This window comes from Amblyomma maculatum, chromosome 1 (assembly GCF_055883805.1).
Source record: "Amblyomma maculatum isolate TAMU_Amacu chromosome 1, ASM5588380v1, whole genome shotgun sequence".
NCBI lineage: Eukaryota > Metazoa > Arthropoda > Arachnida > Ixodida > Ixodidae > Amblyomma > Amblyomma maculatum.
In genome coordinates, this window is record NC_139344.1 from 282,867,341 (window position 1) to 282,894,642 (window position 27,302).

The 27,302-nt window shown below is 48.9% G+C and overlaps 1 protein-coding gene across 1 annotated transcript in view; it reads right to left on the bottom strand.

The window, feature by feature from the left end:
- The window catches only part of LOC146206707 (cell adhesion molecule Dscam1-like), a 463,826-nt gene that overhangs the window by 93,428 nt on the left and 343,096 nt on the right, over window positions 1-27,302 (bottom strand). Inside the window, exon 10 of the mRNA XM_084575504.1 lies at window positions 3,798-4,079. Coding sequence (XP_084431630.1) covers window positions 3,798-4,079 — 282 coding nt within the window. The remainder of the gene's footprint in view (window positions 1-3,797; window positions 4,080-27,302) is intronic.

Sequence of the window (27,302 nt, forward strand, 5' to 3'; positions counted from 1 at the left end):
GCGCAGGCTGTCGCCATTTCTAGCTGGAGAAATTGGTCTTACAGGGAGATATTTATTCCTCAATACCCGAACTTCATAATATGACACTTCGTAAGCGCAATGAAGTGACCATTATGTGTAATGTAAATCTCTCCAGAACTGTTTCTCATCTCGAAAAAAAGAAAAAAAGGAAAAGAGCACGTGGTACCACCCGCATGTTGCAAGAGTAGGAAATTCCGCGTACACGCAGCAACTACGGAAAGCAAATGCGACGTTTTGTTATTCACAGTTATTTGAACACGATTGTACAAGCTCTATTCTCATTGTAAATTTGTGCTTCTTTCTTTTTATTACTTTTATTTTTTTTGCATATATGAGACAGTGAAAGTTCATGCATTTTAAATTGTAGGCGTGAAAGCGTAAGTTCGCGCACTGAATACGTTTGTTCGTGTCATGGCTCAATTGCCTGCGCCGGAACTTGGGATACGGGTTGCGCGGGGATCCGGGAACCAACGACCTCTCCACAATTTTGCCTGCTCGTGTCGCCTTTTATCCGAAAACCGGATACGAAGAAGGGTCCCTGAACGACACGCTGGAATGTGGGGACGACGTGCTAATAGGTCTCTTCGATTTGGCTTGCACTGGCTGCACTAGTTCTGAAAAGTGCTGCAGGGGTGCCAGGCAGTCACGTGAGCGTGCAGTGTCAGTTCCGGCACTGGCGTGCGGCGGCAGCTGCCACAACGAGTACGCAAGTGTAGGACTCTGCAACCTAGCAGACGCGTGCGCGCATCATGTATCGCGAGCTGTAACATGATCGCGTTCAATTTCGAAGTCAGCTGCCGTAGGCCTACAGCACTCGATCGGAAATTGACGATGACTAAAAGTGACGTTGACTGCGACCAATTGATCAACGTACGCGCAACTGCACGATCGCTATATCGGCCGGTCTGCGAAGATGCCATTCATGCGCCTGTGTACGAGCGAATTAACATTGTAAGCAGTTGCACGAGTATTAGGTTAAGTAAAACTGCCTGTAACCAGACGCTTGATTGGTTTGAAAAGACGCACGTACCTCATTGCGCGCTCTCAGACGTCTATGTACTCCGTGGGTGACAAGTTTGATGTCGCAGTGTCGCTGCGCACGCTATCGCGTGGCACTTGGCACGACAGAAACTCGATCGATCGCAACTGATTTCTGTTCGCAGCTACCCGTCTACTTAGGTCACAACACGATAAAATAAGATACTACATAGGACAACACGCGCGAAGGTGCCGTATCGTGGCCACGTACCACTACATATGTGGCCACATATAATATCGCTCCTCCATCAACAAAATGTCTATCACCAGCATGCAGCCCAACTACCCTGTATACGCAACCATTTGCGGATCCGTTAGCAGCGAACCATCCGGGTTTGAAAGAGACGGATTTTTTAGAAAGCTTTGCAGAACGATGCGCAGCGTCGTCTGCTCTTGGCCGAGCGGCGCGTACGCCATGCAGCACTTTTTTCTGCACCTCCTCTGGAACGAGTGCAGCATGAGCGAGAACTCGTGCAGAACTAGCCTTGAACCTTGACAAAACGAGAAGTGCAGACGGCGCGCGCGGCGCCGAAGGCAAAACGAGGAGGGTGGGGCTGCACTACTTGAACTATAGTGCAGCTGGTGCAACCAAATCAGAGACCTAATGATGGCTACACTTGTGCTGTTGCGAGGATGGCGAGGGTTCCGGGAACGGGAAGAAAGAACCCGAGGGGACAAAGAAAGCAGCAGAAGGACGGCGGGGCAGAGAGGAACGAGAGACGCGCTAGAGCAGGTCGACCCAGCCTCGTCTTCCGAGGGACAACTGCCTGAAAATACGAAGACGGCTCGCTAGTCCTGGCGGCGCGTATACTGATCTCGCCGTGTAAACCGTCATCATCAGCGCTGCCTGCAGCTATGGCCATCATCTCAAACGTCAAGCACCGGATCACCGCAGTGGCGTCCACACGCAGCCTCAAGACCGTCGGGCGAGCGGGGGCATCCAGCTCTGATTAAATCTGTTACTGGTCCTATTTCGTGTGTGATTCTTGCTCTCCACCCAGAAAAGAGCCCTATAACCGGGACATAACATTTGCTGCATCAGCCTAAATCAAGTGTATGGGGCCGTCGACCTCGTCAAGTCGTTTCTGTGGCTTTTAGTCAGCGGTACCCGGTATCGATGTAAAAGATGCTAAAATAAAGTGAATTTGAATTTTGAAGTGAATTTAAAAACGATTCGCGGTTACATAGAGCACACTTATTGTTCTTGCTCTTGGGTGGATGCAGTTTTATTCAATATCGCCAGAACTACAGTGGCCACATCTGTTCTGTGTGACCCTTCAGAGGCCTTGGCGGGTTGACTGCTTTTGAATGTTTATAAAGTTTTATTTTAAAACCTTCGAAAGATACGCTGTTCTAGTCTAAACAGCTGGTTTGTACATATAGGTGGACATTATGTACAAGATAGAGATCAATAGTCAGACGTTTAATTCCGTAAAGTCACATAGTTGGTTGGTTTGGTCGATTTATGGGGTTTAACGTCCCAAAGTGACTCAGGCTATAAGAGACGCCGTAGTGGACGGCTCCAGAAATTTCGGCCACCCGGGGTTCTTTAATTGTCAGTGACATCGCACAGTAAACGGGCGCCTTGCTTTCCGCCTCCATAGAATAGCGGCCGCCGGGGCCGGGATTCGATCCCGGGCCCCAGTCCTCGGGCATCCTCGGGCCCAGTAGTCGAGCGCCCTAACCACTGTACCACCATGGTGGGGCGTAAGTCACTTATTAAACATTTATTTTAGTTTTAATTTTAAAAGGTAAGATTGATAAGGAAAAAGGAAAGGAAAGTTAAAAGGAAAGTTAAGGCCGCTAACATCGAACTTTAAATATTCTTAACCGGGAATGTGGTTTGAAATATTGAACCACCAAAATATGTATTTGAAAGCTCCTTGAATTGGCTTTTCGGTATTGTATGTTTATAAAATGGTGGCGCTGTGGGTGGTACCAGTCGACAAAGTCATGTTAACTTCTACATCACCTGCTATGCAAATGCGTGTCTATTCCAGATATTCTAAATGCGGACATGCAGGAAATCTAATTGAACGAGATTTCAAATGCGCATTTTTTAAGTTTCGTACTTTGAGCCACATTCAGAAAATTTAGTGACTGGGTTCAGAATCGAATCATTAAAATCCAATCTCCAAAAAGCAAAAATACAAAATTAATAACTTCAATTAAGTTAAATATTTTTTCCTTATTGCTGAAGCCTGTCACGTACCTCCTGCATGCCTTGCTGTACACTCCATCTGCGCAGATGTACCTCTTATAGTTGCTAAAATAAAAAAATCTGCAAATGTTCGAAAAAGTCATCCGCTACATACTGCAAACTTAACAGTGAAAAACTACCTTCCATACAATCCGTTTCCTTGTTCGTACTTTGCACACTATAATAAGTACATAATGTGATGCTGTGATTTCGCTTATTTACCATTATGTCACCATTTCTTTCCCCGATTCTGTCCCGTTTTTCTCAAGCACCTCAACGAGCCGTCAATTTGAGGGCCTGTACACCCTGTGAAGAGGCGCTAAAAGAATATCAGTGGAGTAAAATGTCCCTGCAGCAATAAGCCTCACGGACGCCGTTTATGCACGGTTTTGTGACCGAGACTGCTGCACATCTGTTCATTGTACACCGAAATTTATTCCTCTTGCTTACGATAATCATGGCAATTATGCAGTCACTTGCTCTGTTGCGGCCTTCGGTGCCGGCAGTGCGAAGGATTAACGAGGGCGACGACGCTCACCTTTGACGAACATGTGTGCCGTGTGGTTGGTGGCGGCGGCCGCGTTAGACGCCGTGCACGTGTAGTCTCCCGAGTGGTGGCGTGCCACCTTGTCAATGATGAGGTTGGAGACGAAGTCGCTGATGGGCACCACCTGCACGTCGGGCCCCAGGTCGGGTCGGCCGTCCTTGAGCCAGCCCATGGTCACCGGAGGGTCCCCGTCCAGAAGCGTGCACGTCGCCGAGCTGCGCATTCCTTCTTGCAGCCGCTCGGGGAACGCGAACGGGCTGATCACGGGTGCCGCTGCACAAAGACAGTGTCCTGTAAAACTTCCTACTCGCGTCAAAGTACTAGCAACAGAAAAGTGTAGCGGCAATTGCCACATACCGCCGCCGTTTCTACGAAGATTGTCAGTGCGCTTTATGAGGTATTTTTAACGTGTTATATGCATTTCGGTGCAGCAAGGCTTCACAGTAAGCTAGGTCAGTATGCTGAGGCTTGCAGATGAGTATATTTAGCAATTGTTGCTCGAGTTGATCTTTCTTCTTTGTTTTATTATGTAATGTTATGGGAAAGAACTTCTGAAGCTGTTTTGTCCACTCGAGCCATTTCACTACCAAATCGGCTTGCCGGTGAGGTTTCTCGGCGAAATTACACTGTACATATATTATCGAAAAGCCTTTATTATGAATCGATTGCACCCGTAATTAGCCAGTACGAACATTTTACGGGCGAATTCGTTGAATCCACTGAGCCGCGATCTTTGTTTTGCAGCGCGGACATGGTGGGAAGGAAAGCAAGGGGTCAAAAGTTGTGGTGTGAACTCCAGAGAACAATGTACCGCCAGCGCGATCAGAAACAGCGAATGATAACTTTCCCGCTTTTGCTCAGCGTCGTATTTGTTGTTTCTGTCCTGCACTCACTGCCACCCCTTGCATGGGGTTTGTGTTCTTCCTCGTGATTGGCGGTGCCAAGCATTCGAGAATCGGTCAGCCGAAAGAAAGCTCTCGCCCTCGGCATGCACTGCCGTATGCTGTTCCTCCCTACCCCCCCCCCCCCCTCCCCCTTTCCGCCCCTGCGCTTTGACTACGGCCGGAGAGCGCGCGTGATCTCCATATCGACCCGGCGCGGTGGGTGTGTAGCGGCTGCGGGGAATCCACAGCACACGTGAAGAAAACGAAGCGGCGCACGCAGCCTCAATTCGATCTCCCGATAATCGGGAGACCTCTCATAAATTATGCACGACCGCCGTCGCCGCCGAAGATGACGGCATGGAATTTCCCTTCTTCATTCTCCTCTCCTTCTGTCCCTTGTATAGCGCAAGCGGAAGATTGGCAGCGCCGCCGCGTCGGACAACCAACACCTCGACGATTCCATTTCGATATGAGATCCTCGGCCAAGCCTGCTGGGTCGCTCCGGTTCACGCGCCAGGCGCCAGCAGCACAACCCGACCCTCCAAAACTTTTCCCCCATTTTTTTTTTTTTTCTCGAGCGAGCGATCTGCAGTTTCAGCTGGAAGGCCCCGCTGTCACGGGCGGGCGCTATTTGACCACGACGTCGCCTTATGCAGAACAGGGGACCCTGTGGAACGGCCCTGTCCAAGATGGTTCGATTGCACCGCCTGAGCTGTCGTTTTATTCTGCGCTGAATCTTACCTTGCGCCCCTTTCCCTCCCATCTTTATGCCCCTTCTTCAGCGTCCCGGCCCGTCCCAGGAGCGAAATACACCCGGCATATTTCGCATCCAGCCTCCGACTTCCTCGCTGTTTGACCGACCGACAGAGAAATTGCGGCAGCCAGCGTGGGCGAAGTAGCAATGGACAGGCAGATGTGCTCGGAGCCCTGTCTCGGGGGTGCAGTGGAACCCCCTTGTCCCCCCCTCCCCCAACCCCTCTCATCCCTCCCGGCAGTGTGCGCGCTGTTGGCCAAGAACAATAAGCCTCGCCGAAGCCCCCGCCTGAACTTTGTCGGGAGGCCATTAGATCCGACTAGAGCTGTTTTCTTTCCATCGTACAAGGCGCATACACCCTGCGGGCGCCAGGGCCAACCGAATATCACACACACGAAGATTTTTCCGTATAAAACGGGGTAATAAGAAAAAAGAAAACCGTCTTACTTCCCTTGTTTGCGCAAATTGAATATATACATATATATATATATATATATATATATATATATATATATATATATATATATATATATATATATATATATATATATATATATATATATGCGGTTGAAATCGAATAAAAGGAATTAATTAGAATTTGCTTGCTGGAACTGCAAGGCAGCGATCACGTCGGATGCACCATGCCCGAGGTATACCCTGATATTATTATTATTACAGACGCGGTGCCTGTGGGAAGCGCTTTTGGCTTATCAAGTTTGTTTCCAAAATACCCTCCAGAAAACCCTGTTTACAATACCTTTAAAAATAATAATGTGATGCTGATATCACTTGTTTTGGAGAAGTATAGAGACAATTTAGGAGGACGCTTAAGCTTTGCTTTAGAGAACAGACGCGATAGCGCCTTTAACAACGCCTGGACAGACAAGCTAGACCGACTTAGGACGTTTCCTTTTCCGTAAGTATCTACCACTTCTATGAGCTAATACAGTACAATAAACAAGGGAACGCTTGTTCTATACTCATACAGTCAAAGCTTTTCGAAAGATTATAGCCCACATTGTTTCCTTGTAACCTTCTTCCGGTATAAATCATATAAATCATGCACATCAGCGGAGATAATGGACAACCATGCCTAGGCCTTTTTATACCTCGACTGTTGCCACACCTATCCCTTCCCATGAAATGGCGACATTATATCTGTTAGGAATTCTATTATCTAATAAATCGATGCCTTCAGCTCCGAGAGTGCTCCACACCAGTTCCTTTTTTACGTTATCGCACGCAACAATTATGTCCAGGTGGGCTAAATATAGAGCTCTGTATTCTGCGCTAGCTAATTCTGTGCATAGGGCGATCCAGAACATAGCATAGGCGACTACCGGTTATGAACTCGTTCTCAAGCATTCCTAGTGTCCTATTACTGTCTATTCAGGACCGCCTTTTCAATTTCAGTGACGGCGTTGCCAACCTGTATGTAACAAAAGCAATCGCGTAATTGGTCTGAAGTTTTTTATGTTTTGACTTTTCCTATTATGATCAATTGCATCTTGCTCTGACGCCCTGTCCTCTACTGATATGCCCGTTTCCAAAGCTTTGAACAGTGTTTCTTTGCTCCTTGGGTAAAAGTAATGACACCGATGACCTTCAAATAACGCCTACAAAGTGCGCAACGCACATACGAGTATCAATACTAGAATATATTATAAACTTGTCATTTTCCTCGGGAACGTTTCCCAAAAGACTACAGGTTGTTAAGATTACAGCAATACTCAAAGGTGGTGACGAAAAGAACTTCGCCAACTACCGGCCTATATCTATCTTGCCAATTTTTCGAAACGTTTAGAAAAGCTCCTCCAGGTTCGTATCACCAGCTTCAACAGCAAACACAAAGTTACATTACATTCCCAGTTTGGTTTTATTTGGTTTTATCAAAGGGCAATCTACCGAAACGGCGCTGCTAACTACGAAGGAAACTATTTTACAATTTTTTGAGGAAAAAAAAATATAACCCTTGTAGTTTTTGTAGATTTCTCAAAAGGCTTTGATTCCGTAAACCATACGAATCTAATCCTCAAACTTGAGCATTATGGTTTTCTTTGGAATTTCGGCAGCTGATCAAAACTTACTTACAGCACCGCCAGACACTGGCGGTAGTCAAGAATTATTTGAACCCACACTGTTTAAACTTTACATCAACGACATTGTGATCCTTGACAATAGTGCGAAATACGTCATGTATGCAGATGACTAATTAGCGCATGTAACGAGAAGAAGACAGGACAAGCGCTCGTCCTGTCTTTTTTTATGTCTGTGTCCCATGCACTAGTATTTTTATTTAATAATGACCACCAACCAGCCCAGCTTTCTGCCTTGAATGCATCTGACGTGAGCATATTTTTTTAAGACTAATACGCTAAAGTAATTGACATTCGAAGCTAATGAAACCTTGCACAGATTAGTTGTATGGAACTCAGAATCCTCATTAAAAATCAACGCCGCGAAACTTAATGCAGTATTTTTCAGACCAAAAAACAAACCACTCCTGACATTATCCATACTTATACCTGGTTCCCAACGCACTGAAATAACTTCCTCAGTAACGTGTCTACGAGTCCAGCTCCATTGCAACTTGTCCTGGGACTTGCACACCGATAATGTTGCCAAAAAACTAGTGAGAGCCACATGCATTTTATGCAAAGTTTGTTTTTTCTTACCTCTTAGTGTCAAGCTTATAATTTATAACACATTAATTCTTTCAAGCATTTGCTACTGTCTGTTGGTGTGGGGCGCAACAACATAGTAAAACACAGGTAGGCTGCAGAAAATAAAGAAGAAGGATGTTCGTGCCATTTAAAACGCCACGTTTAAGGCTCACACTCAACCTGTTTTCACATTATTAATAATTACGCCAGTAAATGAACTCTATAACTTTGTTATTGAAACGTTTTGAAAGATGGCAAAAAATCGTAATACTTTTTAGGATGATGTAGCTAACTTACACCACAAAAGCGTTTATTACTCAACACGTAAAAACAGTGAATAGTATTGCCATTACGGCCGTCAGACGCTCCGGTTTAAAATCTCAAGCTATCTGAACTATAATAAGATTTGAAGTATTTTTTTTTTGTATTTACTTGCTTTACACTTTGTGATTTTTTTTGTCTTTATTGCGTTTCTATACCTCCGTGTTTTCAGAGTTATCACTTTTGTATTTTTCTTACAAATGACTTTTTTTTTTCTAATAATGCTTAACTATGTATATTTCTTTTGTTATTATTATGTTTCTCTTTTTGTTCCGCTCGTGCTCTGTTGCTGCCACTTTTCTTGTACTTAGGGATGCATCCCTCTGTCAAGCCATCCAGGGCTTTTTGGATGCACCCCTAACATCCTTGATAATGTTAAATAAAGGTATTTGTATTTATTGTAGAAGTAGGTCGAGGACGGCGTCGAGCTCGGCGGGGAAGCGGGCTGATCAAGACCAACACAACCTGAAGGATGGCAATTCCACAACTGCTTCCTCTTCGTCAGCGTCCAGCGAAGGAACCCATCTTCTTCACAATGCCCCCCAGGGAAAAAGGAGCCATTCGGGGGACTTAAGGGGACGAAGATACAATGGGATCGTAGAAGGGCTTAAGGCGCTGCACATGAACAGTTTCACGGCCACGGCGTCGCAAATCGGAAGATTGCGTGAGCGGCTCAACAATATAGTTCACTGGTGAAGTGCGCTCGACGACGCGGTAGGGCCCGTGATACTTGGAGATCAGTTTTGTTGAGAGGCCGGGGCTGCCGTTTGGAACCCATAGCCACACGAGTGAGCCGGGCTCGAAGTTTGGTGCATTCTTCTGATAGGTGTCATGGCGATATGTTTGGCGCCACTGAGAGTCGGTTGTGAATGTCCGTGCAATCTGGCGGCATTCTTCTGGGTGCTGTGCAGCTTCGGTCACTGTGGTACATTCTGATGCGTCAGGGTTGTAGGGGAGGACAGTATCAAGAGGAGCAGATGGATGCTGACCGTAAAGCAAAAATAACGGAGAGAAACCCGTGCTGGATAGCGTAGCAGTGTTGTACGCGTAGGTGATATAAGGAAGGACAATGTCCCAGTTTGTGTGGTTGGACCCGACGTACTTCGCGAGCATGTCACCGAGAGTGCGATTAAATCATTCAGTAAGGCCGTTTGTTTGCAGGTGGTAGGCGGTGCAAGTGCGGTGAATGATGTTGCACTGAAGCGAGCAGGTCTTGAACGACGTCAGATAAGAAAGCACGGCCTCTGTCGCTGAGCAATTCACGAGGAGCACTGTGACGGAGAATGAAGTTCTTCTGGTTCTTCAATAAGCAACCGGCTACATCTCGGGTTGTTGCATCTGGGAGCGCGGCGGTTTCGGCATATCGCGCCGAGTGGTCGACGGCGAAATGACCCAGCGATTGCCATCAGCTGTGTACGGAAGAGGACCGTAGAGGTCAATTCCAATGCGGTCGAAGGGTCTAAGCGGGCATGTGAGAGGCTGTAATTCACCAGCCGAACGGTGAGAGGCAGATTTGCGGCGTTGGCAAGTCAAGCACGATCGGACATACCTTAGAACCGAGTTATACATACCGCGCCAAAAGTAGCGAAGACGGATTCGAGTGTACGTCTTGAAAACTCCGGCGTGACCGCACTGCAGATTGGCGTGCAAAGCTGTACACATTTGAGTCCGTAGATGGCGCGGAATCACGAGGAGTCATTTCCGTCCACTGGAGTTGTAGTTGCGCCGGTAAAGGAGGTGATCCCGAATCTCATAGTGGGAAGCTTGACGGCGAAGGGCGCGTGAAGGGGTAATCGCTGAATTGTTGGAAAGGTAGTCAATAAGGGATGCGATCCATGGATCCTTTCGTTGTTCGGAGGGCATGTCACTGATATCGAGCGAAGATGCCGCGGAGTCCAAGACGGAGAGGCTGGCAAGGTCGGCTGGCAGCGGTGAGCGAGACAAAGCGTCGGCGTCTGTATGCTTGCGACCAGATCGGTAAATAACACGGATGTCATATTCTTGTAAACGAAAAGCCCACCGTGCCAAACAGCCGGAGGGGTCATTGAGCGATGAAAGCCAGCAGAGGGCATGATGGTCCGTGACTACATCAAAGGAACGGCCATAAAGGTAAGGGCGAAACTTTGTGAGGGCCCAGACGATGGCCAAGCACTCCTTTTCCTTTACAGAGTAGTTCACTTCGGCTTTTGTGAGAGTACGGCTGGCGTAAGCAACTACGTATTCACCAAAGCAGAAGGGGCGCTGAGCAAGCACAGCGCTGATGACGACATCACTGGCGTCTGCATGCACTTCGGTGGGCGCCTCAGGGTCAAAATGGCGCAGGATGGGCGTGGCTGTGAGGACGCGGCGCAATGTGTTGTAGGCGTCGTCGCATGCTGGTGACCACAGCGAAATATCTGAGGTATTGCCGAGGAGCTGAGTCAGAGGGGCGACAATGGAAGCAAAGTTCCGTATAAAATGGCGAGAGTATGAGCACAGGCCCAAAAAACTTCTTAATTGCTTGATAGTAGTAGGCTTGGGAAACTCAGTCACAGCTCGAAGTTTGGCGGGGTCAGGACGTATACCCTCCTTGGACACAACGTGGCCTAAAATGGTCAGCTCACGAGCAGCGAAACGACACTTCTTCAAGTTGAGCTGCAGGCTGGTGTTCGCAATACATGTCAAGACCTGTTTCAGGCGAGAGAGGTGGGTCGCAAAGTCCGGCGAGAACACCACGATGTCGTCAAGGTAACAGAGGCCCGTCTTCCACTTCAGGCCACGCAGTATAGTATCCATCATACGCTCGAATGTAGCAGGAGTATTACAGAGACCGAAAGGCATCACGGTAAATTCAAAGAGGCCATCGGGGGTGACAAATGCGGTTTTAGGGCGATCTTCCGCAGCCATGGGCACCTGCCAGTAGCCGGATCTTAAATCGAGCGAAGAGAAGAGTTCAGCACCTTGTAAGCAGTCCAATGCACCACCTATACGCGGAAAGGGGGTACAAGCCTTTTCTCCTGATTTTGTTTAGGCGATGGTAGTCGACGCAGAAGCGTATAAAACCATCTTTCTTCCTCATCAGGACTCCAGGGGAGGACCACGGACTGTTAGACGGCTCAATCACGTCATTCTGAAGCATAGTATGAACTTGGGCTTCAATAGCTCGGCGCTCGGTGGCAGACACTCGATAGGGGCGCTGGCGCAGAGGAGCATCAGAACCGGTGTCAATGTGGTGGACAACAGTTGATGTGCGGCTCAAAGCAGGCTGATAAGAGTCGAATGAAGAGCAGAACTGATGAAGCAGTGCGAGGAGTTCATAGCGTTGAGGCCCAGGAAGACTGGCATCGATGGAGCGGAGAAAAACATCGGCAGAAGACTGGCGCAGCGCAAGAACAGGTGGTGTGAGTGCAGCCAAGTCAGCGGGCTGCGAAGAGGGAGTTTCGTCAGCGGTAAGAATAGAATCCATAAGCTGGATGGTGCCCAGGTATTCACCGCGACGCAGGGATACGGGAAATGAGAATGGATTAGAAAACCAGAGCGCGGTGAGGCCAGCTGATATAGAAAGTACGGCATAAGGCAGGGGAAGACTTTTGCAGTTTAGGAAGATTGGCGATGGTGTGAAAAGGACATCAGTACTGCGAGAAAAAGCACGAGCGGAAGGCACAAGAACGAAAGAGCATGCAGGGAGGTCAATATCTTCGGCAACGACGACTTTGGGAAAAAGAACATCCGGCGACGGTTCGTCAAGCGCGAAAATCTCCAGTTCGGCACGCGCACAGTTTATCACCGCATTATGATGCGACAGAAAATCCCAGCCCAAGATAAGATCATGCGAGCAGGAAGGCAAAACGACGAACTCTATTGCGTATACGCCCTGAATGACGACTCGTGCTGTGCACACCGCTATAGACTCTATAGGCTGGGCCTTTGCCGTGCATAGCGAGAATGCTGATTGGTGTCGTCACTTTGCGCAATGAACGGCAAAGACTTGCAGCCATGGCAGAAACAGCAGCGCCGGTGTCAACCAGAGCCAGTACTACAACGCCGTCAACAGAAACTTCGAGCAGATTTGCGGGAGATATACGTGAGGCCTTTGACAGTTCGCTCGTTGCGCAGTTCTCGGCTCAGGAATAGCGGCATTCAGTTTTCCTCTTGCGCAAGACTGGAACGCCGTCGCAGAGGAGATAGAGAATGGCGACGCGGTTGAGCGGCGAGGAGAAAAGGTGGCACGGTCATCCGCGACGGAACTTGCCGATGGATCGCCTGCCGCGTACTGATTTCGGGGCGGCTGCGAGAAGCTGACATTCGGCGCGGTAGGAAATCATCGGGAGTGCGATATCGGCAGTACCGGGAAATATTGGCAGCAAATCCGCAGGAATAACAGATGGGACGGTTATCACTGGTTCGCCATTGAATGCAGCGCTGCGGACGAGGTGGAATAAAAGGCTGCGGCGCTTGAAGTGATTCCTGTACAAGCCCTGGAGGCGTAGCGTAGACCAAGGGGTAGCTAGGTGGCCGTCGGGCAGTGACGGTAGCGTACGTCAGCGGTGCGACAGGAGCGGGTGTCATTGGTGAAGCGATAGGAACGTTAGCGTATGCGAGGGGCTCAACAGCTGGGGCGGGCTGAGGCATGGGCGCTGGCGGAGCGACAGACGGAAGGGCCTCCACCACGCGGTCGGCGATGACCTGCCGAAGAGGAGCGAAATTTTAGGACAGCTCCCAGTTCGTGGGCAGCAATGATATCTGGCGAGCCACCTCCTCTCGGATGAAATCTTTGAGCTACTGCCGCAGCGTGGAGTTCCCAGATGCAGAGGAGAGACCAGAAAGTGATTCGACAGGCGCGGGAGGTGGTCGAGTGATGAGGCGCTGCTTGCGCAACTCATCGGAGCTCTGGCAAAGGTTGACAACTTGGGCAACAGTTGTCAAATCGCGGGATGTTAACAGTTGAAATGCGTCATGTTCGATGCCCTTCAGGATCTGTATTATCTTGTATTTCTCGGATATCTGGGCGTTGACGCGACTGCACAGATGGACCACATCTTCAATGTTACTTGTAAATGTTTTGCCAAGGCGCTGTTGTCGCTCTTGCAGGCGTTATTCGGCGCGGAGCTTTCGTACAGCAGGACGACCAAAGACGGTTGTAAGATTACCCTTGAATGAGTCCCAAGTCGTGACATCGGCTTCGTTGTTACGATACCACAAGTTGGCAACGCCGGTCAAATAAAAGATGACGTTTGTTAACTTTGTGGCGTCGACCCACTTATTATATGAGCTCACTCGCTCATACGAAGTGAGCCAGTCATCGCAGTCAGTGTCGTCAGTCCCGCTGAAGAGCGCAGGGTCTCGCTGGCGTAAGGCGCCAGAGCAGACAACGGCGGGGCGTCATCGGGGGGGGGGGGGGGGGGGCGGTGTTCGTCGTCAGCCACACGAGTTACCGGGAGCGTACGGGTGCGAAGCTCCAGCGGGAGGCAAGGATATCAGGTCGCACCTCCACCAAATGTAGAAGTACGTCGCGGACGGCGTCGAGGTCGGCGGGGCAGCGGGCCGATCGAGACCAACACAATCTGCGCGATGGCAATTCCACAACTGCTTCCTTTTCGTCAGCGTCCAGAGAAGGGGCCCATCTTCTTCTTCACATTATAATTTATTAGTTAGCTGGATTGGAATTTTGTTGATTCGTGCGGTTGCATAATACGGATTATTTGGCTCCGCTTTTTTTCCATTTAACGTTTTTCATTTCTGAGCTTTCCGTTGTGTTGTCTTATACTGCTTCTGTGTTCTAGGCACACCACTATCGTTGCTACTAATGACTTGGTAGTGACTGACGTAATGTATTTCCTAGCGTCGGCCTTTTCTGAACACTTTTAATCAGCATCTTGAATCAGTTCCAGCTTTCTTCATTATGTTTACGCAGACAGCTTATATGGTTCCATCATCTTCCCAACACTCTTTTTGGCTGTATCGTGAACGCTAGGCAACCAACAAATAGATGATTGCTTTATTTTAACCTGGATGAAATCTGAACTTTCAGTAAGTTTTGTCAATAAAAGTTCAATTTTTTTGCCTACATCATCTTGAGAAAGCCTCGCCTTCTTTTCTTCTCAGTATGTTCTCTCTACGCCAGCCGTCTTTACTCTAGTACGAGTACGCGCACGTACTCGCACTCCGCCCGGAGTGTTCAACTGATGGGTTCGATCTTTAGACCCACCGAGTCTCCCTCCCACTTCTCCCTATCTGTGTATATGCTCAGATTTTGTGGTTCCACGCAGTGACCCTGCGGGGCGATGAACTCGGCACCCATGAATAAGGTTTCGAAAAAACAATTAATATTTCATTGCAAAGCGGATACTGCTTACAATCAAGCGTCCGGAGAGCCTTTAATTGGCGACAGCAGTTATTTGGCGACTCAAATGGCTGCACGATGATATGGGGACTCCTACATCAAAGCAGTTTAAATACAGGGAATTCAGCTTGGTATGTATACCGTTTAAAAACGCGCTTGACATCAAATAAATGTGAAATTACTTTACGCCCCTTCAAGTGGCCTTGTCGCAAGTAATCGAATGGTCAGGAGGACAACCTTATTAGAGAAATCAGTGATGCCTCGCTTTATGCTCACAATGTGCAAATAATTAAAAAAATCCTGTTGGTCTCGTTGGGGACAGCGATTTAATAAGCATTACATGCTCCTCAGCAGTTGCGTAGCGCAAGCTGGATGGCTAACAGATGGCACTAGCAGCCCTCTTTGAAGGGGTCCTGGCCAGGCCCTTTTGACTGTTGAACACGCCACACCCTTTGTCCGCCCCAGCTATTAGAGATGGTATGCTGGCATAGAGTCGATGTCGCTGGCTGATATGGCGGCTTCCCGTGCCGCCGTCATGAGCCTTTTTTCCCCCCTCCGATTCCAGCCGTTTCTCGATTTTCTTCGCAACTTTTCGTCTAGGCAGCGCGCTCAGCGTTCCTTGTTGCTTCCAAAGCCGCTTGAACAGTCATGGGGCTTGCCTGCTCTCATTCAATCTTAGTGGCCACTTTTTTCTCCTCCTCACACCTGCTCGGCCGGTCACCCCAGCTGTCCGATCCCGCAGTACCGTCATAGGCGAGCCCTCTTGAATGCGTTGCACGACTAAGCCCAGCACGTACCGATGCACGCTCTTTTGTGCCACTGCGGTCTCCGCAGGATGCTTGCTTGTTTTTATGGTTTAACGTCGCAAAGCCACTCAGGCAGAGACATCGTAGTGAAAAACTCCGGAAATTGCAACCACCTTCGGATCTTTAGCGTGCACTGACATCGCACAGCACACGGATGCCACTCCGTCTCGTTTCCATCGAAACTCAGCCGCCGATGGTCGGGATCGAACCCGGGTACTTCGGCACAGAGCCGAGCATCTTAACCACCGCGCTGTGCCACCGCGGCGGGGCTCAGCAGGATGCAAGCTGACGCCGATTGAGCCGTTGCCCTATAGCGCGATGACGGTTTCAATGCCAGTGCCCCTTTGTCGTCAGTGCGTGTGTGGTGCAAGCTGGCAGGAAAAAAAAATGAAAACGACCCGGATGGCGATGAGAAGCGAAGTTGCTCGATTCAAATATGCGTGGGTTCCAATCGTGCTCGGACAAATGAGATGGAAAATATGCTGATGATATTTCATGCTTTCTCTTATGTCTTTGGTGTGAATGACTTCGGACTCTCAAATAAATGGTCCCAGTTGTAGCAAGGCCGTTCTACAAAGTGCAGTGTGCACCAAGAGCGTACACATTTCACTGGCCTAAAAGCTCGATGATCAGCAAAGACTATAAAAAGATCAAGTCGTTGTTCTGCTGTTCGTCTGAGTGAGACCGTCTTAAAATGCAAACCATCTCGTTCACGACAGGCGCACTTTCATGCAAATTCACGCAGGAACGACTGACAACAGCGCAACGCGGGGCAGCTAAATCGAAATGTGAGCGCAGCTATGACCTTCCCGCCATCACGTTGCTGTTCGAAATCAGCCGCGTCTCGGTTCCCAAGTCCCAAGTCCCACGTCGGTTCCCACGTTTGTCATTTCTGTACGGGCGATTGCGCTGTAATTATGGGAACAGCGGTGAGTTACGACTTCTGAGCCTTTTTCTCTCTCTACCCGCCGTAGTGCCATAGCGCCTTTTCCGTTGGACTTCTCATCCCATCGCCGATCAAACCCCAGCCACGGTAGCCTCATTTCGCTGGAAGCGAAATAGCGCCCTTGCTCTATACGTTATCAGCACTCGTTAAAAATGACCGGTGGCATAAATTAATCGCGGAATACTGCGCCAAATGTTGACAATTTCGCTCTAATATGCTGTTACAAATTTTCGACCGAGCTATTTTATACAATGAGGTCGATTTTTAGGCAGCATGCTTAGAACTGCAAGTTAGAATTCACCACCGGCGTGCCAGCACCCAGCGATGAGCTTGGTGCGTGTAGAAACCACGTTTGATTTTAGTGGGATTCATTGGGAGCCGTTTGTTTCTGCGTTTGATTTTTTCGCTCAGCTTCGCTCAGCTTCGATCAAGAGACGCAAGTCCCCTTCTTTCTCTGCAGTTCTTCAAAACTGGCCGCGCGGAAGTCATTTGCATTAGTATGTGAGGGGACCACTACTCCCCCCCCCCCCCCTCACCTCCACACCATAGGCTCACGAACAGTCTCTGGTGGAGGAATACGCTTGCAGTGTCTATTTTTCGTTACAAAGAAATATTAATCTTGTTGTGGCAAAGAAATACTTTCTAAAATGAGGCCGTAGGATGGAGGAATGGTATGCGAAAATGGTGTTTGCATTTTAAATGGTTTTCGACGGAAACTAATTTATGTATTTCGGGCGCTTCAACAGGAGCCAAATCCACTAATGAGAACTGCTAACTTTTCCAGAGTCGTCGACATTCAGATGATTGAAAAGCAGGGATGCCTATAACGGAAGGCAGAACGCGCAAGTTGGAGAGAGCGAAACCAACTCGTCAAAACAACCGCACTTGTTCTTACGTTCCATGTTTTGTTTACATTGAAGGTCGTGCAACGACTTTCCAAAACATACAGCGTAGAGGCGGACTCCTCAGCCCCGATGTTTAAATGAAAATGTTGCAGGTCTGGACACTTTTAAAAAGGCCCATGAAGCACTATTGTGCGTCCATTTCTCTCATGCTCCAGCTGCGTGTGATTAAAAGTGGTCTGAACTCATCGGCTACTCCATTATATTACGGAGAAGAAAGCTACTCCACAATGTTTTTGCATGTATTCTGTGATGAATAAAGCCTTGATTTATGTAAGCCACGTACCTGAGTGCAGTTCAGAAGAAGACAGGTTCGTGTCTATTGCATCAATATAGTAGTGACACAGCTGAGCTGTCCGTGTTTGTTGGATAGAAGCATTTCAAAAAATACTGTACACAGTATACATGAGGCCCCGTATTTATCTGTGTAAGTTGTGAAAAATTATCCTACGCATTACTATATTATTCGGGCTCAAATGCCGACCATAAAGTAGCTTGCGATGGTCTATGTTTTTCGATAAGTAGTTTAACATCAGAACCTGTGAGAATTTCTCGAAATCGGCGAGAACCTGCAGTCGTCTGTGGTGGAACTTTTCGTCGTCGGTTAAGAAAAAAAGCGGCATCCAGCTCTTAAAGGAGGGGGCCTCCAACAAATAGCTGCCGAGCTTTACCATGACGTCACGGCCGACCGCCTTGCACCTACGAGTATCGCGCTTGAAACGTGGTTTCTTCGAATGAGTCCGTGCGGGCAAATAGTTCCTAAATGTTTCGTGAGTTCCAGCAACAATACATACCTTTACTCAATTCGATCGATATTCGTTTGTTTATCAGAGTACAACTGGTAAAACGACGAATTGTGATGGTGAATTTCAGCACTGTCGAATTTCACGAAATTGCTTTGTTGTTGAGCGCTTCACTGCATCTCTTTTCAGCCATGGAGCCCTACGAGATGACATCGGAATGTGTTTCATCCTTCTCGAGTGATGATTGTGGAGAGTTATTGTGCACGCCTCGCAAGTGGTACAAGAAGAATTAGAGCGTCCGTATCATCTGCAGTAGAGGACGAGAGATGATCCGAAATGCGTATGCTCGCTTGAGGTATCAGCACCCGGAGCGTGGAAGAAACGTGCGAGGCAGTGTCATTCTTGGAGTCAGCGTGGTGTTGGGGATGGATGTCGAGAATATCCACGAAGCGCAGGCAGGATACGACGCATGGAGGTGTATGACGACTTCGCGAAGAGCGCACTGCGGTTTTGTGCACAGTGTCTTTTTCCGCCGTAATGAGATCTCAACTATGAAGAAGATTGCCGCCGATTTCAACACTAGCGGCGACGTTACTCCCCTAAAGCCATGGACTGTGCGCCGACTGCTCCATGATGTAGGATTCAGGAGTGAGAAGAGGAGCCGAGACTCACGGCTAATTGAGTGGGATGGCATGGTCGATTTGAAGCAAAGATACCTGCAAGACATCGTGAGGTAAAGGAAGGAAGGCCGGAGAATATTTGTCCTGGACGAAACGTGGGTGAATGCAGGACACACTCTCTGGGCTGTGTGGATAGACACGGCTTTTTGCTTCCAACAGCGACGCCTTCATGCGTGGTCTGACAACGGGTCTGAAGCAGCCGTCAGGAAAGGGGCAGCCTCCGATCGCTACGTATATCGGTAACGAGGACGGCTTCGTCGACGGTTGCTTGGACGTCTTTCGCGGACGACGAGGAGATGGACGGCACCCGCTGCGAGAGGCGGTTGCATGCGGTTCTGGCGAAATTGCCACTAGGTCGTGTTATTGTAATGGACAATGCCTCGTACCACTCGCGGTTAAAAGAAGTGCCTACGGCTGCTTCTCGCTAGGAAGTAGTGCAGGATTGGCTGACATCGAAAGGGGCTATTTGGCAACAGAAAATGCTGAAAACGGAGATCCTGAACCTTGGGGCCTCTGTAAAGCCGCAATACATGAAGTATCACGTTGACAGCGCAGCCAAACGGGTAGGGTGCGTTGTGTTGCGGCTTCCATCCTACCACTGTGAGTTCAATCCAATCGAGCTCAGATGAAGCACGGTGCGCAACCAGGATTGCCACATTTAGGGTGACAGATGTAGAGGTCTTCCTTAGAGAAGAAGCCTTCAAGGTGACAGCAAAACACTGGGAAAATACTGTCAGGCATGTCATCCATATTGAAAAAAAAAGTTCAAGGAAGACATAAGTGGCAGTGCACATGCCCAGCCCATCATCATCATCATCCATCTCGATGAAGCTGACATGGACTTCGTAAGTGATGTGTCTGGAGCAGAGCCCCTTAAAACCTTTTAGAGCTAGCACCTATTCACCAGTGTCCTACAAGTATTGGAACTCCATTGCCCCACTGCTGACTTTGCCACTGTTGAAAACTCACTGCTCTAATTTGCAGCGATCAATTCAGTGTTGTGTACGGTCTCTCCCGTTCGGCAGGATTGCCTTCAGGTATAGCAGTGACCACGGGAAAAGATGCTTCAGTGTTCCATGTTTTACCTCATCTGCTGTGATTAACTCAGGGTGTGTGTGTGTGTGTGTGTGTGTGTGTGTGTGTGTGTGTGTGTGTGTGTGTGTGTGTGTGTGTGTGTGTGTGTGTGTGTGTGTGTGTGTGTGTGTGTGTGTGTGTGTGTGTGTGTGTCGTATGCCTGGCTTGGTGCTCACTGCCATTCAGATATAGCAGTGAGTATGAAGAAAGCTCTTTGAGTGTTTCCTTCCTGATCTTATTTGCTGTGATTAAATCAACAATGCATACCGTGGAGCCCGTTCAGCCAAGGTGGCCTTCTGGTGTAGGAGCGAGCACGAGAAAAGCTGCCTCAGTGTTTCATTTACGATCTCATTTACTGTGATCATTACGGGGTATAATGGGCAAATTTAATGTCAATTCTAATGAAGTAAGTTCCCTTCAAGAAACACCACATTGATTGTGTGGCGCTATAGGGAAGAAAAGTGTCATTCAGAATGAGCCCTTTTCTGGAAATACACTGTACACGTAAGCACGAACTGATAGGTAAGTTGGTTTTGCATGACGGACGTGAAACAGCGTAAATGCTGCTGCACCCGTCCATCCGTGACAGATTTCTTTTGGCAATGATATGACGAATTCTGGACCAACATATTGGATACAGTGTTAACGTCTTCTGAACCCGCAAGATGCACACATAGTCCCCGCACCGACCTGCCCAAATAGAAGCGTTCAATGGACCAGTCTTTATTTTTTTCTGGAAGTAAGGAGACAGTGCCATGCTGGCAATGTGCTCTGTGGAAGCAAGCGCACAGCAAGCGCACAGTTACTCGGGGTTCAACAACACTGGCGTTGTTCTAACTTTATTTTTTTCTGGAAATAAGGCCACGCTACCACTCTATAGGTATTAGGGCGAAATCCTTTAATGGCTCATTGTTGTCGTCAGCAAAAGTTTCACGCTTTTGCGGCGGCTCTGATACTTCAACAATAAATTAATAAACCTTGTCTCCCATCGGGGAATCGAACCTCCATTCCTTGGATCCCCAGCCCAGCGCTTTACCACTGCGCCACGCCCCGGATCGTGAAACGCTCTTCATAATTCCTCTTGTCTACAGTGAGAATGATAGCGAGACTCCACGAGTGACAGATACTGCGCCTTTCCTTTACTGTAGACGAATTACAGAACGCCGGTGAAATTTAATGCGTTCAATGAAATACTGGTTGTGTTCTACAAGGGGCGCGTGATGTACCGTCACGACAGGTCATGACGACACAAGGCAATTCATGCATATACAAAGCTGACCCCATCGGGCGTCCGATCCAGGCGTCCGTGCGCCCTTTCATTTGCCGCTTCCTCGAACGCCGCAACACATAGCAAACAGAAGCAGACCCATATGCCTAGAAGGCGTTATACAGCAGGCATCAGGGGCGTTTGAAATTGATTCACTGGATAGAAAAAGCGCAGTATCTCTCACAATTCTCCGCGTACACATGTACCACGCCGTAAAGGAAGGAAGGAACGTGAAAGAGTAGTCACTCTCTTTACTGGAAGCATCATTCACTGCCACATTCGCAACAAATGCGTAGCAGAGTGCGGCACTCAGGCTTTCGCCTTTCACCACTTTAGTCGCCAAAGTGCCTCGTAATTTTTATGTCTCGAGAGACAGAGAGAGAGAGAAAGACTGGATTCTCTCCTTTACAGCATGGGGAGTGAAGTGACTCAAGTGAGTTCACCAAACTTAGAGGTTAATGCAGCGAGTGCCACTAAGGTTTATCATGTGACACTGCGCAAATGTCATCAAAGGTCTGTGGTGCTCGTTGAAAGTGATGCTAAATTTGCCCATGTTAAGGTATAACTGAGAGGTTCATGTCTGTGAAGCTGGCTAACCCAAAATTGTCTTCTGGCACACTGAGGATTAAAAAAAACCCTGCTTCAACGTTTCAAGTCAAGCGAGTCTTCTGGCACGTTAGAGAAGACAAGAATATTTGCTTCAGTGTACCACATCTGATGAGGTTTGCTCTCGTGATGGTATGGGTGGTGTGGAAGTCAATCTGCCAATTGCATGGCTAGCTGGCTTCTAATAAAGGAGTTAGGATGAGGAAAGTAGTTTCAATATAATTTATGGTCCACTGGACGAAATTTAGAACAAGCCTTTTGTAGAAGTGTTATGTTAATGACATTGATACGCCATGTTTCACACATTATTTAGGCGTCACTTTGCCTTCGTGGACAGTACCTTTTGCATTCAATGGCACATCTGTGGCAACATGATCAGTTTCTTTCTGATAGCATGTAGCTATTATGGCAGTCATGTGAAAACTAAACCTAGATGCATATTGGATAATGGCACAGAACTCACGGTCAAAAAGTGCAAATATTTTGTTTCGTCTTATTAGCGCTTCTTAATTACGTATGTATTTAAGGAACAAAGCAAATAAAAATTTGCAAAATTGGATCACAATGTGCCCGGCTCAGCTTTCAGACAAATAGCTCGGTATATGCTCCAAAAGGGCATGCAGTTCTTGACGCTTCATTCACATTTCTCTCCGTTCATCTCATAACTCTTTCTGGCTTTATCATCGTGCGCTACTCGCCTACCGAATATCAAACACTTACGGGCGCATTAACCGATAAATAAGAGCCAGCAATTACCATCAGCTGTAGCGCTCGCTGGTGCGATGAGAACAACAAGGGCAGCAACGTATTTTCACTGACATCGGAGGGATGAAATGGGAGCCCGATCGACACGCACGTTCACACTTAGAATTTCACGCATAAGAAAAGAACGTCCTCAGAGGGCGATTACCACCGCTGTATGGCACACATAGGTTTAAATCGCCGATGAACGGCGCAAATGTCAACACAGCGACGGTCTCCCGATGGCACGTCGAGTTGTAACGAAATGCTAGAGCGATCGCTGTCACCAAGCATACAAATACCTCTATACAACCAACAAATAACGCTTTTCCCCGAATTTCCCCTTGGTATATCAGTACACGGCACTAACGTTGGACTACGTGTGCATCTAGCTGGCGACACCAACGGACGGACGGACGCGACAACCGGAGGTGGCCATTTTGGTAAAACTCCTCGAGACCGTGAGCGCGGAATAGCAAGTTTTTTTTCTTTTCCCGTGTGTGCCATGACGTCACACATTTGGAGCGATGCCACTGGATGAAGGGGGGTCCTGTGAAGGTTGTTTGTCGCTTTTTTCTTAACCTGTATCCGACTATAGCAGAACAGCCGATTCGACAGGTTGCGCCATCTGGCGAACTGCGAGATTACCAATATCTTGCATAGAGCGAGGAGGGCCGCGCTACATTGCTATATGACGCAAAAGAAAAAATTACCGACGATTACGTTACTTCCTAATGCGAAATTTGAGCGCAGAAAATAAGCTGTTTCACCTTTTCGATAGATTGAGGCAAAGAAATCGAGCAACACATGTATGCGCTATCACAGAATTTTTTCGTCTCGCTCATGGCTCAGAAAGAACTGGCAGATAATTTCGCAGTGGCGAACGGCAGTGGCAATTTCGGCTAGGGCGGTGCACATATACAGATCCGCCGCCACCGATCTGGCTCTCTGATTGCCACCGCACAGGGGTTGCATTGGAGGAGGAGCGAAGAAAGCAATTAAGTTCGAGCCGGCGCTTTGACAACCGGAGACTCGCAGGAAGAGGGGGGGAGGGGGGCGGCGTGTACACCCAGCGGCAAACGATGGGGGCAGAAGCGCGCGCAGCAAGCGGACAACGCGATAAAGGGAGGAGGGAAGGGATAGCAGCGACTGACTGATGCTGACGCCGATAGTGAGTCAACCCCAGCTGCGGAGTTGGTTTCAGGGACAACGCCGCCGATGCCGACGCAAACAATATGATACCCTCGCTTCCGCAGCGCCAAGAACCAGGTCTAGCCGTGGGAAGGTGGTCACGTATTCGTCGACGTGCCGGGGCCTACGTGAAATAACCGGCGCGTCGGCAACTGAAGAGCACCCTATCCGCCACACAGGAACAGGGAGGGGGGACCCTCCCCTCCTCTTTCTGCATCGCGGCGACGGTGTTCTATGCAGTCACGTTATCTTGACTCTCTAGCGGCGTCAGCGGCATCCAGCGGTATCAGTCGGTCGCTGCTAGCGCTGGGGGGATGAAAGGGGGGCGGAGCTGGTTACGAGGCCGACGCCGACGCGAAAACCAGGAACGGACGCCAAAGAGCTGCGCTCTAAAAATAAGGACTCCATGTTATCAACGCGATTGCTTTACTCTTGCCTATATTAGTGAGCAAAATGAAAAGCGTAATTTCCTTTCAGTTCACGTAGTAGTGCACAAAAACTGGAAAACCTGCTCCTCCACAGTCTCTACGCGGCCGACTTTCACGCGTCGGGATGATCCTAACTGCCCAGTTAATTACCTCGCTTACGGAGGAAACGGAAGTAGTGACAGGAGTGCCACCTACACGTGCATTAGATCCCCATAGAGAGACGAGAATGCCTCCTGGATCCGGCGTGCGACGTGATCAGTAGTGGCCGGACACCTTGCCCCGTCTTTTGGTTCCGGAAAGCAAAGCGAACGGTAACGCTCTCTGCACCTCCAGTGGCAAGCGCTAGGGGATGACTTTGCTCAAAGAACGCGGCGGCCACTGCCCTAGCCGGCAAGTCAGCAGCGCAACTCGTGGATGTTTTGTCAACAGCTGCTCATCCCGTGTGCTATTTAGCAGAGCTATACATCGCACCTGAGTGTAGACGTCTTGGCATTTCCCCGAGCACGGGCCCCTTCTCGTTTAGCTCGCGAAGACGCCCCAGCCCTGCGGCGTCTGCCAAACCAATGGCTAAGGACGGTGCTTCTGAAAGCTGCCGAAGGTGACTGCGCATGAAGAGGTACATGAGACGAGATCCACAATACTGAAGTCAGCTGCGAGAGCAACAGACCACGGCGTGTGCGGAGATAATGAAGTTAGCAATTGCACTGAAGCTAATTTCAGCCTACAAATAAATGTTTATAAGTGTCGGGCTTTGCAAACTTCCGGAGCATGAGAATCGATTCACGCTCTGGGCAGTGTGTGAAAGGAAAGCTCCACTAGCAGTAATATGGGCGAAGAAGTATTTGCGAATGAATTCGGGTGGTGGTATTTCGCGTAAAAAAAGTCTGCTTTCGAATTCAGCTTGAAAGAACTAATGCAGCAAATCGATGCAGCGTTGCAGAGGCCACTCCTTCCGAAATCAAGGGAAACGAGTCGTTCAAAAAACCACGCACCACGTCTGTTCTCCGCCCCTTGTCATCAAGACAGGGCGGGTTGATCATGCCGGCTCAAGCGAAACCAAGCCGTTCTCCTTCGCAAATGATTCGCGACGTCGAAGCGAACCACGCGTGAAGGAGCTCGCAGGCGCAGCAGAGTCGGGTCATGTCGTGTTCGACGATGTATACACGCTCAAGTGTTGGCAATGGACGGTGGCGTCTCGCGACGCCGCAAAGCGAGCGGGAAAACCTCCCGCAGCGAGAGAACGTCGCCCAGCGTCCCGGACACATCAAGCAAAAAGCTCTTTCGAGGGAGACCGGGAGGGGGCTAGACAAATTCATCACGCGCACTTGCCGAGAATATATTGTCGCATGACATCGCTGCGGGCGAAAGATAAAGAATTGGGACTGTAGGGCGGCGGCTTTCTGCAGAGCTTCTTTCTGGCACCAGCGTGCCTGAGAAAGGGCCACTTGCGCCGAGAGTTGCTTGAAAGGGCGTGCAAAATAAAGGAGACGCACGCTCGCGCAAACAAAGGGCGCCTCGAAGGCGCCTCGAGCGAAGCACCTGAGAAAGACAGTCGTCACCGGAATCCATACAGAGCGGCGCGATCGTTTTGCGCTAGGCTGCCGCTGGCTTTCGAGCGAAATAGTTAAATGGCGAAACAAGGAAAGAAACGACTCTGAGCGGGCCACTGAACAAAGCGGAGTTCGGTTCCCATGCGTTTTATTTTTCCTCCGGGGTCGGTGGCGGAAGCGCGTTTTACGCCGCCGCGGGACACGGCCGGGATCGCAGAGGGAGGAAGTAACTGTTTTCGTCTTTGCTTCCTCGTCAGAGTGGCGCAATGGCACAAAGCGCGCATATTCTGTGCCACGAGCAGTTGTCGCGTCGCTGAAATGCGTTGTTCGCAGCTTTCGCGCGCGAAAATGCACCACCACCAGAATGGCAGCGCTTTTCGAACACCGCTGCTGGGGATGGAGAGGCGTCTCAAAGGGCCTGTATTGTCTGGCGCGGCCTGTATCCCTCTGACGCAACCGTCACGTTGGATTCCGCAACTTTCGCGGACCCACTACTTCGATAGGAGTCCTCAGGGCGCACTGATACTGACGATGCAAAGATTGCATAACATTAAAACTGTTGTCGAAGTACTGGTACTATTAAATGTACAATATCAACAATGGGTCCCCTCTGTGATGAAAAACATCCATAGCACAAGTCACTTGGAAAGAAGTATGAATGCACGTCATGAATATATCAGACGATCTTTCTATATAGTTTCCGCTTTTCAGTGAAGGCACCAATTCGATTATGCGCCGTCTGAAATGTGTCACGAATAAAATAGGTTGGCTCACTAGATTGCCGCAGTACAAGTGCGACGGCCAGAAGTAGCTGCCCGAGAGATAGCATGGAAATGCTCCTGTTTGGGCAAAATAAACTGCAGGACATGAAATCCTGGTCAGTTCATATGGCTTGTGCCTGTTTGGTGGGACCTGCACTATTCAGCCCGACTGGCGTTCATCTCTGCCCTCTTACCAGGAACTCGTTGGGAAGTAAGCCCTCCATAGGTGTAGCTGATAACATGTGATATGCTTGAGACGCGGCAAATATAGTTGCAATGCTTCCTATATTTTCGTTCGTGCGTTCGATCATATAAAGCCGACAGCCAGCAGCAACAGCTAAGTTGGGTGCTCCTTCGGACCGGCCAACGATAACAGGGCGAGAAAAATAACTAACAAAGTGGAAAATAATTTGGTATATCACACAATTAGCGCAGTGCTGATAATAGTTGATAAGAAGTTTTCTTTGCATTGATTTCAGTCTAAATGGACCCAAAGCTTTAGCAAAATAGTGTATACTTCAGCTACATGCATGCGTACTACTGGTAGCTGTCGCTAATGTCTTTTTATAACCATATCACTTACGTCCCCCGATATGCGGCTTCGTTCTGTGATAACCGACGTCTTCGCGCGGTCACCCCCTGGATACACCCCGAGCCTCGGGCATGATGCAACCTTTGTTCTCACCAGGCGGGAGGCGCGAGAGTAAGACGCCGCCAAATGGTTTGGTTTATGAGGTTTAGTTTCCCAAAGCGACTCGGGCTACGAGAGACGGCGCAGTGAAGAGCTCCGTATTAGTTTCTTCTACCTGGGGTTATTTACCGTACACTGACCTCATACAGCACACGGCCACCTCTCG